Below are 19,960 nucleotides of genomic sequence, written 5' to 3' on the forward strand. Positions count from 1 at the left end.
GTTTAATTGCACTCAAGCTGCTCTGGATAGGTTGGTACTTGTCCTTTGTCACATCTAGGACAGAAATTATTTCTTAAACTATCCATGAAATATTTAGTATCCTGTATGATATCTAGTTGTCAGTCTGCATCATTTTAGATTCTTTGGCCATGTTTACAATACTGTTTTTGAGACTGTGCTGCATGCAGACTTACTGCATGGTTTTACAAGACAACACTACTATACTTCAAGAGTGCTTCAGTTGAGAAATTGGGATGTGGTGAGGTGGTAAAAGGTTACGATATAAATGCAAGACTTTTTTTATGTAGACTCTAGCTTCACCAGATTTATTTTAATGACTGCATTTCGTTAATGGATTTAAAAATCTCCTCCAAGTTTCCGAAATTCTATGGTGTTTGGGTTATTCTTCCTGGGAAATTGAAAGAAAAATGAATTCCAAAATATAGATTGTTTTGTCATTTGACATTAATTGGTCACAAAAATCTTGTAGATAAGGGCAACAAAACTTGATGAGTGATTATTTGGGACTGCTGCGGCATTCACATAGTTTTCACTAACTGATTCTTCGTCACTAATAATGGCAGCTGGTAACCAAGAGAAAATATCATGTGACATGATGAGATTAATTGGGAAAAGAAATAGTTTGTTTTCAGTTGAGCAAATCAATTTGTTTTGGAAGTGCTTTTACTTATGTGATGGTCAATGTCAGCAAATTAACTGGGGAAAAAGTGATGTATAGAATTTATATTTCACAGAATATAAAGGAACTCAAGGACAGCAGAAAAGCTAAAAAAAAAGCATGCAATGTAGTGAAGATCAGTGGGAAGCCAGAGAATTGGGAAGCTTTTAAAAACTAGCAGAGGATAACAAAAAGCATTTTTTTTTCTGGGGGGAGGAGAAGATGAATTATGACTATAAGCTAGCGTTTAACATAAAAGAAGATTGCAAGAGTTTTTCTTAAGATATAAAGAAGGTAAGAAAGACGCGAAGGTGGACATTGCACTGCAAGAAAATAAATCTGGAGATGTAGTGATGGGGAAACAAAGAAATGGCAGAGGAATGGGTACTTTGCATCAGTTTTCACAGTGGAAGACACCAGCAGCATTCCAGAACTTCAGGAGTGTCAGTGGCAGCGGTAAGTGTTATAGCCATCACTAAGGCAAATGTGGAGGAGAAGATGAACGGTCTGAAGGTGAAAAAATTACTCAGACCAGATGTACTAGACTCAGACTTCTGAAAGTGAGGAGAAGCTGAGGCATTGATGGTGATCTTTTAGGATTCACTGGAGACAGGGAAAGTCCCAGTGACTGGAAAATAATTATTGTAACTCCCATCTTTAAGGGGGGGGAGGGAGGCAGAAAATAAGAAACTTCCAGGTATTAGCCTGACCTTGGTTGTTGTTATTATGGATGAGAATGCAGGTACTTAGAAGTATATGGTTAACCAGGGCTGAATCAGCACGGCTTCAGCAAGAGGACATCATGCTTAATAATCTGTTTAAATCCTGAGGAGATACTGGGCAAATTTGACAAAGGAGAGCCAGTGGACTTGATCGCTTTGAATTCCTGAAGGACTTTGTCAAGGTGTCACACAGGAGGCTGCTAAATAAGATGAAAGCCCATGGTGTTAGGGGCAAGGGACTAGCATGGCTGACTGGCAGAGAGTATTGATGAACGGGTTTTTTTCAGGATGGCAGCTGGTGACAAGTGAAGCAGTGCAGGGGCCGGTGTTGGGACCATGACTATTCACATTATACATTAACAGTCTGGACAAAGGAACTGAGGGCATTATTGCTAAATTTTCAGATGCCACAAAGATATGTGGACGGGCATATATTGTTGAGGCAGCAAGGAGGCTGCAGAAGGACTTGGACAGGCTTGGAGAGTGGGCAAAAATGTGGAAGATGGAATGCAATTGGGAAAGTGTGAGGTTATGTACTTAGCTAAGAAGAATAGAGGTGCAGATTATTTTAGAAATGGGGAAAGAATTCAGAAATCTGAAGTACAAGGGGACTTGGGAGTCCAAGTTCAGGATTCTCATCAGGTTAACATGCAGGATTAGTTGGCAGTAAGGAAGGCAAATGTAATGTTAGGATTCATCTTGAGAGGTTTGGAATACGAGCACAAATGTATTGGTGAAGCTACATAAGGCTCTGGTCAGATTGTAACATGAATGTTGTGAGCAGTTTTTGGCCCAGTATCTAAAGAAAGATATGTTGGCATTGGAGTGATTCCAGAGGAGGTTTAGAACACTGATCTCAGGGACAAAGGGCTTGTCATAAGGAGTGATTGAGGACTCTGGGTCTGCACTTGATGGAGTTTAGAAGAATGTGGGGTTCTCAGATTGAAACTCACAAAATACTGGGAGGCTTGGATGGAGTGGACATGGAGAAGATGTTTCCATGAGTTGGGGGAGACCCGGACCGAAGTGCACAGCCTCAGAGCGAAGGGACAATCCTTCAGAGCAGAGATTTCTTCAGCCAGAGGGTGGTTAATCTACGGAACTCATTGCTGCACAGGGTTCTGGAGGCCAAGTCATTGAGTGTTTTTCAGACAAAGATAGATTCTCAATTAGTAAGGGGATTGAGAGTTATAGGGAGAAGGTGGGAGAATGGGGCTGAGAAACATATCAGCTATGATTGAATGGCAGAGCAGGCTTGATGGACCAAATGGCATAAGTGTGTTCCTTTATGTCATGGTCTTTGGGTCTAATAGCTCAGCGGGAAAAATGATTACCCAGGGTCAAACAGATGGAATCAAGAAAAACAGACACCTGGATTTGTACATTTCAGCAGGATTGTAACTCTCTGTATTATAATTTTACTGATGGTAAAAAGTTCACATGATTTTATACATACCCTTGTGTTCTTCCACCGGCTGAGGCTTGTCTTCCTCTTCTTGTAAAGGGAGCTGAGGCTTTTCTTCCTCTTGCAAAGGGTCCTTAGTGGGCTCAAGTTTTTCAACAGCCTTCTTAGGTTTCTTTCCTTTCCCAGATTTTGGCAGCTTTTCTTTGGGATTTTTCTCTTTCTTTGGTTTTGAAGTTTTATCTTTGGGTTTTCTCTCTTTCTTGGGTTTTGGAGGTTTCTCTTTGGTTTTTTTCTCTTTCTTGGAATTTGGAGCTTTTATCTTGGGCTTTTTCTCTTTCTTGGCCTTCTTTGGTTTTCTTGTTGGTTTTATCATTTTCTCAGCTGTCACTATAGGCAAATGATCTGATTCTTCACGTCTCTTCCTTATTTGTGGAAGAGTTCCTTCTGGATCATTTGTCTTTCCAGTAGATTTCCTGAATCTCACTGTTGAAACAGAAGTAACAAGAGAAGTAATAAAAACAGTGAGGAGAACAAGTGAAAAAGATTGGGAAGTAACTTAAATGAGAACATTATTTGCTTAATCAAAGATTAGAGCAAGAATATTTTAGAAAATATGGACCATATGAACAGAACAAAGAAATATAAAGGAAGATGGAATCATGAAAAGGACAATACATAACTTGATGTTTCTCAGAGAATTATTTCAACAAATGTGGAAATGAAAAGAACAGGAAAAAGTACAGCTAACAATAGAGAGCTGCACTGAAGAATGTTGGACTTTAACGTAGAAAGGTCATCACATCTGGTCTCATGTATTCTGGAATGCTAAGAGATTTAGAGGGTAAATAAGTGTCTCAGAATCGTACAGTGAATTCACAGGTAAATTTTAACATCAAATATTAAAACGTGTACCGAGATGCTTACCCCTGTTGATCCCCATGAAACAAGAATAATTTTAGACTCATGATACTTTTTCCTACCTATACTGATCATGTGCTATCAGACATCAGACATGTGGCATAATTTAGAATGCACTGCATCAGTCCCCAACTATTATCAAGTCAGCTCCATTGTTTAGAAAATCTATTACTTCACATGATGTTTAGATGAAGAACCTCCTTTAGCCCATTTTATTTCATCCTTGGAGAATGCTGATTCCATCTCTCTCCAGCACATTTTTTAAAAATGAACCAAGACACTGTCTCATACAGATTCTGTCTCAGACGCAAGTTCATGTTCCATGTCATGATAGTTTTTGATTGCAATCCAACCCACTTCATTCCTAAATTCCAGGCCTCTTTCTGACAAGGGTAATGGAGGAGAATGCAGTCCCAATAAAATTGCTCTTAAAAAAAAGACTGAGAGATTATAAATTGGAAATCTAAATAGAACTCTGGCTGGGGATTTTACCACCAAGAGTGGTTTGGCACCAGCTCTCCTGATTAAAATGGTCAGGTTCTAAAGGACATTACTGTTGGACTGCAGAGTGCTGAGTGAACTAGCAAGAGGGAAAGACATAACTGCTTCGGTAGGAATGAGCACCACACAGTCCTTGTGGAGAGGAATACCTGCCTTCATATTGAGAATACCTTACATAGCACTGTCATTGTGCTGAATGGGACAGACTTTGAACAAATCGTGCCATTGAAGATAAGGTACTCATGAGGCACTGTGAGCCATCAAACAACAGCAGAATCATACTCCAGCACAGTCTGCATCCTCATGTCCTGGCATATTTCCCACTCTATCACGACCTTCAAGTCAGGGGTTCAGCCCTGGTTCAATGAAGAGTGCCGGAGGGCATGCCAGGAGAAGCACCAGGCACATCTAAACATAAGGTGTCAAACTGGTGAAGTTACAAAACAGGATTATTTACATGTCCATCAGCATAAGCAGGAAGTGACAGATGAGCCAGTAATCCCACAAACAATGGATTAGATCTAAGCTCTGCAATCCTGTATTTTCCTGTTGTGAATAGTGGTGAACAGTTAAACAACTCATTGGAGGAGAAGGCTTCACAAAGATACCCATCCTCAATAATGGGGGTGCCCAGTACATGAGTGCAAAGATATGGTAGAAGTGTTGATTGGATGATCATCTCAGCCTTCTCCAGAGGACCCCTGCATCACAGATGCTTGTCTTCAGCCATCTCGATTCACTCCATTTGTTATCAAGAAGCATTTGGATGCACTGCGAAGTGCTTAGGCTATGGGCCCTGACAGCATACCAGCAATGGTCCTGAAGACTTTTGATCCATAACTTACCAGACATTAGCAAGGCTGAGGCTGACAAGTGGCAAGTACCATTTGCACCACAAAAACTAGGCTATGGGCATCTCCAGTTAGAGGCAATTTAACCACCATCCCTTGACATTCAGTGGTGTTACCATCATAGACTCTCCCACTAGTGGGGGTTACCACTGATGAGAAAATGAAGTGGACTTAGAATCTAAGCTCAATGGCTAAAAGAACAGGTCAGAGGCCTGGAATATGTCAATGAGGAAGTCAACTCCTGACTGTCCAAAGCCTGTCCACTATTACAAGGCACCAAGTCCGGAGTGTGATGGAATGCTCGCTGCTTGCCCACATGAGTGCAGCTCCAGGAACACTGAAGAAGTTCAACACAATTCAGGACGAAGCAACCTGCTTGATTGGCACAACATCCATAAACATTCACTCCCTCTACCACCGTGGATTGCTCGCAGCAATATGTACTATTTACAAGATGCACTGCAGGAATTCACCAAATATCCTTAAACAGCACCTTCCAAACCTATGACCACTTTTGTCTGGAATGTTCTTCAACCAGACACCATGGACGAACCAGGAGATCCACTCCAGGCCTGAGCTGTTCAAGTCGGGTGACCATGATCTGCACAGGAAATCCATATATGACTTTTCGAAAGCCATTAGGGATGCCAAGAGGTAATACCAAACTCACCTTGAGATCCAGGCTAATTACATGGATGCCTGTCATTTATGGCAAGGGCTAGATGTCATAAAAAGTCAAACAGAATCATGGGCAGCTATACATCCCTAGTCAATGAGCTCAATGTATTCTCTGTTTGCTTTGAACAGAAGTGATATCACCTGTTCCATCAGCCTCAGATGCACTTCTACTTTCAGTCAGTGCTGCAGATGTTAGATTAGCCTTCTTTCACGTGAACCCAACGTAAGCAACAGCCCCAAGTGGAGTCCCTGGTTGTGCACTCAGTTCCTATGCAGTCCAGCTGGCAGAAGTATCCACAGACATCTTTAGCCTCTCCTTACGACAATTTGAGGTCCCCAGCTGCTTCAAGAAGGCCACCATCATCCCAGTGCCAAAGAAAAATCATGCAGTATGCCTCGATGAGTACCACGAGATGGCTCTCACATTCATAATTATGAAGTGCTTTGAAAGGTTGGTTATGGCTCACATCAGTTCCAGTCTCCCAGATTGCCTTGATCGCTTGCAATTTGCCTAATGGCAAAACAGACACGTGGCAGATGCCATCTCCCTGGCTGTACAATCATACTTGGAACATTTAGCTGAACAACAAGGATACCTTGAAGTTGAGAATCCGACTATGGAGTGGGGAGCAGAGACCTTGGTCCCTGCGTGTTTTTGGAATTATGGCTCCTGCTTATTGACCCCGACTCCACATTCCATGCCATAATTCCAAAAACACGCAGGGACCAAAGTCTCTGCTGCCCACTCCGTAGTTGGATTCTCGACTTCCTAACTAACTGACCACAGTTAGTAAGGAGAGGTGACAACACCTCCTCTACGATAATCCTCAACACCAGTACCCCACAAGACTACAAGCTCAGACCCTGTATACACTCCTAATACGCATGTGACTATGTGGGCAAATTCCACACCAACTCCATTCACAAGTTTGCTGATGACACCACTGTTGTAGATCATATCTCAGGCAACGAGTAGGAATGCAGAAGGGAGATAGAGTGCTTAATAGCATGTTGTAAAGACAACAATCTCTGCATTGATGCCAGAAAAACGAAGGAGCTGGTCATTGACTTCAGAAAGTGGAGTGGAGGGCACGCCCGTGTCTGCATCAATAGTGCTGGGATGGAGATGATTGAGAGCATATGTGTGATGATCACCAACAATCTGTCCTGGTCCACCCATGTTAACATGACAATCAAGAAAGCACGGCAGAACCGCTACTTCCTAAACAAGCAAAGGAAATTCAGCACGTCCAGAAAGGTTCTTACAAATTTTTATAAATCTTATCTAGCTGCATCACAGTATAATTTGCAACTGCTGTTTCCAAGACCACAAAAACTACAGAGAGTTGTGAACTTAGCTCAGTCCATCACGCAAACCAGTCTCCCATGCAATGACTTCATCTATACTTGCTGCATCGGGAAAACAATCGAGGATCATTCCCACTCCGGTTATATTCTCTTTCAGTCTTTTCCATCGGGCAGAAGATACAAGGTTTGAAAACACATACCAACAGATTCTAGGAAAGCTTCTTCCCTGCTGTTATCAGACTTTTGAATAGACCTCTAATTTTAGAATCATAGAATCTCTATAGTGTGGAAACAGGCTGTTCAAGTCCATGCTGAACAGCATTCCACCCTATCCCTGTAACCCCACATTTCTCATGGTTAATCTACCTAGCCTGCACATCCCTCCACACTATGGGCAATTTAGCATGGCCAATCCACCTAATCTGCACACTTTTGGACTGTGGGAGGAAACTGGAACAACCAGAGGAAACCCATGCAGACATGGAAGAATGTGCAAGTTCCACACAGGCAGTTGCCTGAGGGCGGAATCAAACCCAGGCCTCTGGCACTGTGAGGCAGCAGTGCTAATCACTAAGCACTATGCTGACCAAAATGTTAATGTTGATCTCTCTCTGCACATTCTTGGCAGCTGTAACATTGTGTCCTGCATTCTTCTGTTACCCTGATGTATCGTATGATCTGCTTGTAAAGCACGTAAGACAATATTTCTCACTGTACCTCAGTATGTCACTGCAATAAATCAAATCAAATCAAATCAAGCAGATACATAGGAACACTACTACCTGAAAGATCCCCTCCAAGTCATTCACCATTCCTGAAGTGGAAATATATCACCCTTCCTTCATTTCGCTATATTGCGAAGTTGGTAGAGTATTTGTGGACTGGAAGGCAAGATGATAGAATTTGATATTTGTAAAATGATAAGCTGGATGAGGTGGGGGTGGCGGTGGCGGAGGAGGTGGTTGAGGAGTGCGTGGACCCTTGAAAAGATGATATGTTTATTCTAGGCTTGGAGATTTTAAAAATGTGCAGGTACACAGAGAGGTCCTGAAATTGAAACATTGTATCAAAAAGCTGACTAGTTAGAAATTCAGGCAGCAGTTTATTTTGTTATTAAGGTTACCAGTTTGAAAATCAGCCAGTTAATTTCAGCCAGGCACTTAGAGACTAAATACCAATTAAATTTAAATCTGACGGTTTTGACATCCTAGGACCAATCCTATTGTAAGAAATTACAAGGTCATCAAGGGTATACAAGAAGAGGACATTTGATAATTGGTGTGAGAACAACTGCTATCTTACAGATTAGATTCTCTACAGTGTGGAAACAGGCCCTTGGGCCCAACAAGTCCACACTGCCCCTTGAAGCATCCCACACAGACCCATGCCCCTATAACCCACACACCCCTGAACACTCCAGGCAATTTAGCATGGCCAATCCACCTAGCCTGCACATCTTTGGACTGTGGGAAGAAACCAGAGCACCCGGGGGAAATCCACGCAGACACGGGGAGAACGGGCAAACTCCGCACAGACTGTTACCTGAGGCTGGAATCAAACCCGGGTCCCTGGCACTGTGAGGCTGCAGTGCTAACCACTGAGCCACCGTGCCACCCTAAACAGAGTTACAACAACCAGCTCTAAAGAGTAAATCACTGGCTGTCACAGAATTCTCTGAGCTCTTGGAGTAACCATCATTCAACTTAAGGTATAGCAGCACCCTTAGCTCATGTTCCTGACTTGAGAATTCAATGGAGAGAGGTATTCCTGATATAGGAATTTGATGAAGAAGGTGTTCCTGACTGAAGCGCAGTGGAGAAGGCACTGAACATTCCAGAAGACATAGCTTGGCTGCAATTTTGAGAGAGTAAGTTGTAAAGCTTTTTAAAAATTAATTTGGTTTATATGAGTGGGTCTTGTATCTACTAGAACGGCATTTCATTAGCATTTTGTTTTGTTCAGGAACAGTTAGTAGTTAAGTGGGGAATCATTTGGTTTGTTAGTAGTTCTGTTAATTTGTTCACTGTTTGAGTTAGATAAATAAATTGTTACTTGTTGATTATAGAGTGAATGTCAGGAGTTTATTTCATTTCACCTTGCCCATTTTTTAACTGAATTGGGGTGGGCAAGAGGCAGGTTATACCACTTTTCACACTTCCTTTAACAGATTATGAGGTGATGTGAGCTTCTCTGGGTGTTTCAGTTTTAATTATCAGGGTGGAGTCTACTTTATAATAGCTGGTTCGAAATGCTGGACCACCTCCCTAACACACTTATAGCACATGTACTGCAGTGGTTCAAGAAGGCAGTTCACCACCAGCTTCTCAAGGGCAACTGAGGATGGGCAAGAAATGTTTACATCAACAGATGTATTAAAAAAAAAGACAATAACGAGGGAGAAGGTAGGGCCAGTCAAGTATAAAGTAGGGACTGAGTGCTTGGAGGTGGAGAATGTACATGAAATCCTAAATGGGTGCTTGGCATTGGTATTTACCCAGAAAAAGGATATGGACAATAGTGATAGTTATGTGGAACATGCTAGTGCATTTCAGACCAAGAAAGAAGTGGTATTGGATGTCTTGAAGAGCATTAAGGTGGCTAAGTCCTCCAGAGCCGGTGGTATCTACCCCAGGTTATAGTGAGAGGCAAGACAGGAGATTACTAGGACTCTGACCAAAATCTTTGTATCCTCACTAGCTACTGGAGGATCGGTGAGTTGCTAATGTTGTTCCTCTGTTCAAGAAGGAAAATAGGGATAATCCAGGAAACTGCAGACCATTGAGTCTCTCATTAATGTTTTGGAAGCTATTGGAGAGAATTCTTATGGATAGGATTGACACACATTTGGAAAAACATGGCCTAATTTGGGACTGTCAGCATTGCTTTCTGCAGGACAGGTCATGTCATACTAGCCTGATTGAAGATCGAGGAGATGATAAAGGTGATCAATGTGCCTGGACTAGTGGATGTTGTTTACAGGTCCGTTATGGTAGGCTCACCCAGAAGATTAAGATGCACGGGATCCATGGTGATTTGGCCACATGGGTTCAGAATTGGCTCGTCCATAGAAGACAGAGGGTAGTGGTGGAAGGGTGTTTTTCAGGCTGCAAGTCCATGACTAGTGATGTTCTGCAGGGATCCAACTGGGACTTCTGCTGTTTGTGATATAAATATAAATGACTTGGACTGAACATGTAGATGGATGGGTTAGTAAGTTTACAGACAATACAAAAATTGGTGGCGTTGTGGATAGTTCAGAAGGTTGCCAAAGGATACAGTGGGGAAAAGATCAGTTGCAGATATCAACGGAGAAATGGCAGATGGATCTTAATCCAGGTAAATGTGAAGTACTGCATTTTGGGAAATCAACTGTTGAGGAAAAATCTCCAGTTAATGGCAGGACTCTGAACAGAAGGACCTTGGGGTTCAAGTTTGTAGCTCTCTGAATGTTGCCACACCAGTAGTTAGGGTGGTAAAGAAAGCATATGGCATGCTTGCCTTTATTGGCTGGGGAATTGAGTAAAAGAGTCAGGATGTCATGTTGCAGCTTTCTAAGATTTTAGTTAGGCCACACTGAGAATAATGTGTTTGGTTCTCGTTGCCACATTACAGGAAGGATGTGGAGGCTTTGGACAGGGTGCAGAAGAGGTTTACCAGGAGATAAGCAAAAAGGAGAGGCTAGAGAAACATCAATTTTCTCTTGAGCAGTGGAGGGATACAGGGATACAGGTCTGTAAAATTATGAGATGTACCGATAGGGTTGACAGCTAGAATCTTTTTCCCATCATCGAAATGTCTAAAACTAGGGAGTTTGTTAGAGGAGGCAAGTTCAAAGAAGATGTGAGAGGCAAGTTTTTTTACACAGAGGGTGGTAGGAACCTGGAATGCACTGCCAGGGCTGGGGGTGGAGGCAGATGCGATAAGGGCATTCAAGGGACTTTTTGATCATGAATATGCAAGACATCTGTTAGGTTCATCAAATGGAGGGATATGGACAAAGGGCAGGCAGAAGGGATTAGTTTCATTTGGTGTCATGTTCAGCATAACATCATGGGCTGAAGGGCCCATTCCTGTGTTGCGCAATTCTGTATTCTGTGCTTGCCAGCCAGCAACACCTGTACTCCAAGAGAATAATAGTTTGGATTACAATCTGAATATACATTTTAAGTGCAGCCACACAATCTTGCACAAAAAGAAAAAAAACTGCATTCAGTAAAGATAACAACTAGTGGAGTATTAAAAGTAGTCTGGAAGACTGACAATTCAAATACTATCCCAGGACACACTGGTCTTATTTAATCATATTTAGAATGTGTGTCTTTGTATGGGCCATGCTGATAACGTTACCAGTGACTAGACCAATTCAGGCACAGTATCCGTGCTAATAAAATGTGAGGCTGGATGAACACAGCAGGCCCAGCAGCATCTCAGAAACACAGTCCAGCCTCACATTTTATTGTCTTGGATTCTCCAGCATCTGCAGTTCCCATTATCACAGTATCCGTGCTATTTACATCTCACCTGGACTTCAGTTTGACACTTACCAAGAGGTGTTTCTTTTGAAGAATGCTGAGCTACCATTGTTCTCAAGGGTCCCATGGGTTCTGCACGATTCATTGTTCCTTCAGGACCCAGCCCAGCGCCTTCGGTTTTCTCATTCCCCTGGGCCGATGAGACCTGGAGCTGAGAATCTTCAGGGCTAAGATGGACGAGCACGGAACCAGCGTTGCTCAGAGCGAGAAGGAGTGTTAGGACTCCAAAAGCACCCACCATGCTTGCTGGGTGCGGATACGACTCGCAAGCCTGCAAACAGTTGAAGGAGATTGACAAAAAGAGTGCAGACAGTCCCACCAGTCTGGCAACAAGTCAGTGAGTATCGGAACAACCCCAGCTGGAGCAAGCCGAAGTTCAGAGCAGCATGGAGGGAAGCCGGCACCAATACCCCCCGACCAGCGACATAGACAGATTAGCCCAGACACTTCAGACAACAATCGGACACCTCGATGTGTTTGAAAACCAAAAGTTTTGTCAAATTCTTGCCACGTTGTATATCCTTTTTATCTCAAAAAGAATGATTCAGTTGTTGAAGGGTTAATCTTCGACTGTGGCCACGATTCATCGGCGGTAATAAAACTTGAATAATACTTACAAAAAGAAACACGTTTTGAATGTTGCGGAAAGATTTTTGCAATGAGTTTGGATGGATTCTGCAAACCAGAATTCCCGGGCAATCACTGAACTTCCCCTTTGATGCTGCACAGTAGCCGCTTCGAAATGTCCCCTTCACTCTCCTCGGCTGCCTGCCTCCCTACCCAGCCGGCTGACTGGGTTTGCCAGCTGTACTTTTTGGTCATAAACTAGGAAGGAAATTAAAGCACACCCCCCACCCCCCCGACCCCACCGTCACCACCACAACCCATGAACACGTCTGAAAAGCAAAGAGAGGGAAAAATACTTAGCATAGATTTTTCCAACTCAACAGCCAACAGAAATCAGGAAGGAGATTAAATTAGCAAAACGGCAAGTGAGTCATTTACCGATATCCCAGACAGCAGAAAACATTGGGAGCTAATCATTAAAGAGATGATAGACCCAGTGAGATGTGTATCAGGACACAAAAAGCAATTTCCAGGTCTATAAACTTCAAATGTCGCCTGTTCGACAACTCTCCCTCTCAGGTTGCAGGGTGGTGCACTTCATATTTGTTGGAATAACAAAACTCTCTCGTTTATAGGATATCTGTCTCTTGACATATTTAATAGATTTCTGTTGAGAATTTGCTCATCTCCTGCTTCTCAGACTCAGCGCTGAGTCTCCTAAAAGTGCTGGGAGGAATCCAACAATCTCCGATTTTAGAAATAGTGACAGCTGCTGGAGGCATTGGGGGCTGTTCTGCCGTTCACCGAGACTAGCTGATCTCCAATCTCATATTCTACCTACTCAACTTCTCCCCCGTATGCTTTTAATGTCAATCTCAGTTTAAATTTAACAATAGATCACAATGGCATTAGACACTATTTGGAAACAATTCTAAATTTCACCCACTCAACCTTTTTTGAGATAAAACGAGTAAATTCTCAATGTTTTTTGGGTGGGCGGGGAAATTGCACGGTGGTAGTGTCTCTGATTTAATATTCAAGAACCTCCAAGTTTCTGCTTGGGAGACATGAGTTTGATCCCCAACAAGAAAACGGCAAAATTTTAATCTAATGAAAGAGCTTGGTGAATGGCAAGCATGTAATCATTGTTGTAAAAATCGATCTGATTCACAATTGTCGTTGACAGAAGGAAATCTGTTATTCCATAAGACCATAAGACAGAGGAGTGGAAGTAAGGCCATTCGGCCCATCGAGTCCACTCCGCCACTTAAATCATGGCTGATGGGTATTTCAACTCCCCTTCCCTGCACTCTCCCCGCAGCTCTTGATTCCTTCTGGGATCAAGAATTTGTCGATCTCTGCCTTGTAGGCATCTAACGTCCCGGCCTCCACTGCACTCGGTGGCAATGAATTCCACAAGCCCACCACTCTCTGGCTGAAGAAATGTCGTCTCATTTCAGTTTTAAATTTACCCCCTCTAATTTTAAGACTGTGCGCACGGCTCCTAGTTTCCCCGCCTAACAGAAACAACTTCCTAGCGTCCACCCTTTCTAAACCATACATTATCTTGTAAGTTTCTATTGGGTCTCCCCTCAACCTTCTAAACTCTAATGAGTACAATCCCAGGATCCTTAGCCGTTCATCATACGTTAAACCTACCATTCCAGGGATCATCCGTGTGAATCTCTGCTGGACACGCTCCAGGGCTAGTATGTCCTTCCTGAGGTGTGGGGGCCTAAAATTGGACACAATTCCTGTCTCAGTCTGGCCAAAATCAACCATAAGACATAGCAGCAGAATTAGACCATTTGACCCATCAAGTCTGCTCTGCCATTCAATCATGGTTGATGTTTCTTTACCCATTATCCAGATTTCTCCCTGTAACTCTTAATTCCTTTATCAAATGAGAACCTATCACTGTCTGAAATACACTCAATGACTTTGTCTCCACAGCCTGCTATGGCAGTGAGTTCCACCGATTAATCATTCTCTGGCTGAGGAAATTCCTCCTCATCTGTTGTAAAGCATTGACTCTTCATTCTGAGGCTATGCCCATGGTTCCTGATCGTTCCTCCTCAGAGAGACATCTTCTCCACATCCACTCTATTTTCTTGTTCTTCCTTAAACAAGTTAGACAACTGCAACTAGAATGTCAGAATGAATATGCCCAGGTGTCTGACAGTACTGAAATGGTCAAATCACGACGAATACAAGCAAAACAGTCCCAACTTTATTCAGAAAAAAGCTACAATAGCCTCTAATACTCAGCATACTATCTCTAATTCTATATGGCTCCTTAAGCTGACAACAATTCCCGAGTCTCTTATTGATTTCCGTAGTCTCTCTCTCTCTCTCTCTCTCTCTCTCTCTCCCCCTCTCTCTGGCTGTGTCTCTGGATGTGCAAAGCTGTTTTCTCTCTTCCCCTCTGTCTCTGGATGGTCAGCTTATCTCTGCCTCTTGCCGTGCTGATCTCCTTGGAAGGCCTCCAGAAGATTCAAAAGAGATTGGCCTTCAGATGACCCCTACTTGTACAGCGTTTTAGATGGTTTTCTGGAACTTTCTTAGGTTCTGGCCAATCAGGGAAACACACTTAATAGTTTGAAGCATTGTCAATCATTTGGATGGCTTGTTGCAGTTTGTTTCTTTGTGTAGCAGGATCCAGTGCTTTTCTGTCTGGTCCCTTATTTGTTTGGTGGATAAAGTTTTGAGGGTATTTCTGCCCAGGATGACAATTGCCTTTTACATTACACTTATGTCATTAAGCACCTGGCTCCTGCATGTGCACTGTGTCTGGTGTGTCTGTTCTGTGACTTCAGAGTTTTACTTGGCCAGTATATCCAGCATCCCTTGTTGTTTGGCCAACTTGGCCATCTGTCTGTTTTACCAGACTGGAGGCTGCTACAGCTCCATCCAGGCCTCTTAGTATTCTGCAAGTTTCAATTAAATCTCCCCTTATCCTTCCAAACTTCATCAACTACAGACCCAGAGTCTTCAACCACTCCTCATTGAACAAGTTCTTTCTCCCTGGGATCATTCTTGTGAATCTCCTCTGCTTCCCGTCCAAAGCCTTTCTTAATTCTGGGAATGAAAACTGCTCACATTATTCCAAAAGTTGTCTGATTAGAGCCTTATACTACCTCAGCAGTAAACTTCTGCTCTTGTATTCCAGTTTTCTGCTAACCACCTGATCCTGCAGGTTAACCTGAAGAGAATCCTGAACTAGGCTTCCAAGTCCTTTGTGCTTCAGATTTCCAGAGCTTTTCACTGTTTAGTAAAGTAGCCTGTGCCTGTATTCTTTCTGCCAAAGTGCAAAGCCTCATATTTTCCCACATTCTATTTGAACTGCCACTTCTTTGCCTGCTCTCCTTGCCTGTCGAAGCCCTTCTGTAACCTTACAACTTGCTCAACACTACCTTACCCTCCACCTATCTTTGTGTTTTCTGAAAACATAGCAACAATGCCTTTATTTCTTCGTCCAGATTGTTCAAGTCTAACATGAAAACTTGCGGGCCCAACACAGACTCCTGCAGAACTTCAGTAGTCACTGACTGTCATCCTGAAAAAGACCCCTTTGTCCTAAATCTCTGTCTTTTGTCAGTCAACCAATCCTCTTTCCATGCCAGTCCCTTCAGTGTCAGCAAAATGAAGGCACTGGTCATCAACTCCTGGAAGTGGATGGAGGACATTGTTTTTATCAGTGGTGCTGAGGTGGAAGTGATCAAAGACCTCGCCTTCCATTGAGTAAGTATCACCAATGATCTATCCAAGTCCGTCAATGTTGACACTACAGTCAATAAAGAACGTTAACACCTCTAATTCCTCAAACGGCCAGGGAAATTCAGGATGTCCACAATGACTCTTACCAATTTTTATAGATACACCATAGAAAGCATCCTATCCCCAGATGCATCACCGCTATATGAACGCAGTCCAGTCAATCACGAAAACCAGCCTTCCTTGCATTGACCCTGCCTACACTTCCCAATGCCTCAGGAAAGCAGCCAACTTAAAGACTCCTCCACCCTGGTTATACTCTTTCCCATGCTTTTCCATCAGGCAGAAGACACAAAAGTTTGAAAATACATACCAATAGATTTAAGAACAGATTTTTCCCCACTGTTATTAGACTTATGAACAGACCTTTCATATATTAGAGTTGAACTTTCTCTGCACCTTCTCTGCAGCAATGTTGTCTGTCATGTTCTTCTCTTCGTCAGAGAGTGAAAGAAGCAACGTGCAACATTTTTTGAAAATATTATTAATGCTGGAGATATGTGCATTACTGACAGGCTAGCGTTCTGTTGGTTATCCTTAGTTGCCTGTTTCTTGAGCAGCTGTATTTCACTTGTTGAAGGTACTCCCATTAAGATTTTGGGTACGGTGCTCTAGAATTTTGATTAATTGACTGCAGGCATAGTGGTCAATGCCCAAGTGAGGACGTTCAAAATGGAGGAGAACCTGAAAGCAATGATGTTTCCATGCATCAGTTGCTGTTGTCCTTCGATATTGTAAATGTTGTGACTTTGCAATGTGCTGCCAATGAAGCTTTGGTGATGTTGATGCTTGTGGCCGATCGTACATTCCCCAAATGCATGACACTCGTGACAGAGGGAGTGCATATTTGCACCAGTAGATTAGATGCTACAGAACAAAACTGTTTTGTTCTGCATACTGGTGAGCTGCTGAGTGTTGTGTAATTGCATCCTAGTTACTGAAAGTGTAGGTGGAGGAGGTGAGCCAGTTTCCACAGAATACCGAGAATGCCTGCCAAAGGAACCTTGGCATTGATGTGGCGAGTTCAGCTGAATTTCTAATCAAATATAATCCAACATGTTGTTGTAAGGGATTTAGACTACTTTTCGATAGAAATGACCATTGCTTGGTCCTTGTGTGGTGTGAATTTTACTGGCCAGTGTTGTTGCAAGCCAGCACCAACTATGTCAGTGCCTGGCTGGACCAGTATTTATTGCTTATCCATAACTGCCCTTGAGAAAGTGATGATCAGCTGCCTTTTTAAATTGCTGATGCCCATTTGGTATGGATACACCTGTAAGACCATGGACGTCAGAGCAGAAGTAATTCTGCTCCAAGATCATGGCTGATCTGAAAATTCTTATCTCCAGTTCTCCTTCCTTTTCCCCATAAACCTTAATTCCCTTAACGATTATAAAGGCAAGTATGTCAACCTTGAATTTGCTCAACAATCCTGCCTCGACAGCTCTGTGTCTGAAATAATTCATCAGATTTACTCCCCTCTGAGGGAATAAAGACTGCACATCCACTCTATTCCCTGTGAACACACAGAGGTGTGTTGACTGATGAACTTAAATGGGGTGGAAGTTGGGGAAGGACTATGTGGGTGGGGGGGAGTCGAGAAGATCAGACAGGGTGGAAGAATGGGTTGGGGGAGACTGGTGAAAATATCATGTTGGGACAGGGGAAGAAGAGATCAGGCTGGGGGAGGTAAGGGTAAGAGATCAGGCCAGAGGAGATAGGAGGGGCAAGGGATCAGGCAAGGGAAGTTGGGGGCAAAGAGATCAGTCTGCTGGAGGTTGGGGAAAGAGATTGCACTGGGAGAAAAAGATCGGGCTGGGGAGGGGGAGACAATAGTGTGGGTGTAAGAATAGATGGGGGCATTAGGAAAATGGGGTAGAAAGGAAGAACAGGCTGGGGGGGCGGAACAGACTTCATTCATTCTCCTGCTCCCCAACCTATTCTCTCCAAACCTCTCCCGTCACATTCATCTTGTGACCTTCTGGGCTCAACCACTTACCATCTCCACAGGCCCGAGCTTTACCCCATCCCTAATCAATCTCTTTACCCCATAGTGTCATATGGACCAAATGCAGGCAAATGGGACTAGTTCAGTTTAGGAAACCTGGTCAGCATGGACTAGTCGGGCTGAAGGGCCTGTTTTCATGCTGTATGACTCTAAGCCTGTGAATATTCTCTAAGCTACCTGCAGTTCTATTAAGCAATTTTTTATTTAAGGGGACCCATACTGTATGCTGTATTCCAAGTGTGGTCTAACTTGTACCTCGTACAGTTCTGACAAGACTTCTCTAGTTTGCTGATTATTTCCTTTGAATTAAAGGCCATAATCCATTTGCCTTCTCTATTAGCTACTGAACATGGATACTAGCTTTTTTATGATGTTTGCATAAGGACCCCTGAATGCCATTGTACTGCAGTTCTTTTATTCTTCCAGCCATAACCTCATATTTTCCACATTATATCCCATCTGTCAAGATTTTACCCATTCACTTAACTTGTCTATGGTGTTCTGTTGACTGTTTGTTTCATTCCCATGACTCGGCTCCCCATTTTTTGAGTCACCTGCAATCGTGGTACTATTACAGTAATATCTGCTACCCAACTCATTCATATTTATTATCAGTAATTGTGACTTTGGCACTGATCTTCTGTGGCACTCCATGAGCTGCAGGTTCCCAATCCTGAAAAATGTCCCCTTTAAGCTAACTCCCCATCTTCTATTACTTAACCAATCCTCTATTCCTTTTCATACATAATCTCCAACAGTATGGGTTATTATCTTCTTAAGTCGCTTAATGTCTGGTGCCTTGCCAATGTCTTTTGAAAATCCACATTACATTACATCACCTGGCTCCCATTTCCCAATCAGCTCCTTCTTGCCTCATCAATTAATTCCAATAAATTTGTCAGACAGGATTTCTCCTTCTTGAAGCTGTAGAGTGATGGGTTCATCCAGCATGGAAGCAGACCTTTCAGTCCAATTAGTCCATGATGAACATGTTCCCAAACTGAACTAATTACTCTTGCCTGCATTTGGCCCATATCTCTCCAAACCTTTCCTATTCATGCCCTTATCCAAATGTCTTTTAAATGTTGTCACTGTATCAGTACCCACCACTTCTATTGACAGTTCATTCCATAAATGAAACATTGTATAAAACCGTTACCCCTCACATCCTTTTTAAAACTTTCTCCTTTCAATTTAAAAATATGCCCCTGGTCTGAACTCCCCCAGCCTCAGGAAAAGACCCTAGCTATTCACCTGATGTATGCAACTCCTGATTTTATAAACCTCTGTAAGGTCACCCGTCAACTTCTTACGCTTCTGTGAACAACATCTCAGCCTAACCAGCCTCTCCTTATGACTCAAACCCTCTATTCCTGTGACAACCATGCAAATCTTTTCTGACCCCTCTTCAGTTTAAGAATATCCTTCCTGGAGCAGGACGATTCGAACAACACACAGTACTCCATAACCGGCAACACTAATGTCCTGTGCAATCTCACAGAAGCCTGGGCAATGAAGGCAAGCATTCTGAATGCATTCTTAACCACCCTGTCTACCTGTGACACAAATTACAAACAACTCCTAGGTCTCTTCGTTCTACAACACTACCCAGGGCCCTACCCTACTGTATAAGACGTACTCTTGTTTGTTTCACCAAAATGCAATACTTTGCACTTATACAAATTAAATTCCATCAGCCACTCCTCAGCCTATTGGCCCAATTGATCAAGCTTTCTTTGTAATCTGAGGTAACCTTCGTTGTCCGTGATACCACCAATTTTGGTGTCATCCACAAAGTTACAAATCGTGCCACCAGTATTTTCATCCAAATTGTTTATGTCAATGACAAACAAAAGTGGACCCAGTACGAATCTCTGGAATACCACTGGTCACAGTCCTCCATTTTGAAAAAGAATATACCACCACTTTCTGTCTTGTATCATGAAGCCAACTGTGTATATAATTAGCAAGCTCCTCGTATGGTCTAACTTTAATTAATTATTAATCTAAAATGCAG

General features: G+C 42.8%; 2 protein-coding genes across 6 annotated transcripts in view; one reads left to right on the forward strand and one right to left on the reverse strand.

The window, feature by feature from the left end:
* Window positions 1–12,414, reverse strand: part of LOC125447959 (inactive carboxypeptidase-like protein X2) — an 81,060-nt gene extending 68,646 nt beyond the window's left edge. The window contains exons 1-2 of the mRNA XM_048522785.2: window positions 11,607–12,414; window positions 2,858–3,289 (exon numbers count right to left, since the gene is read on the reverse strand). Coding sequence (XP_048378742.1) covers window positions 2,858–3,289; window positions 11,607–11,835 — 661 coding nt within the window. The 5' untranslated portion in view covers window positions 11,836–12,414. The remainder of the gene's footprint in view (window positions 1–2,857; window positions 3,290–11,606) is intronic.
* elmod3 (ELMO/CED-12 domain containing 3) overlaps window positions 1–19,960 on the forward strand; it is a 173,587-nt gene that overhangs the window by 69,476 nt on the left and 84,151 nt on the right. The window lies entirely within an intron of this gene.

The sequence above is a fragment of the Stegostoma tigrinum genome, chromosome 40 (assembly GCF_030684315.1).
Source record: "Stegostoma tigrinum isolate sSteTig4 chromosome 40, sSteTig4.hap1, whole genome shotgun sequence".
Lineage (NCBI taxonomy): Eukaryota > Metazoa > Chordata > Chondrichthyes > Orectolobiformes > Stegostomatidae > Stegostoma > Stegostoma tigrinum.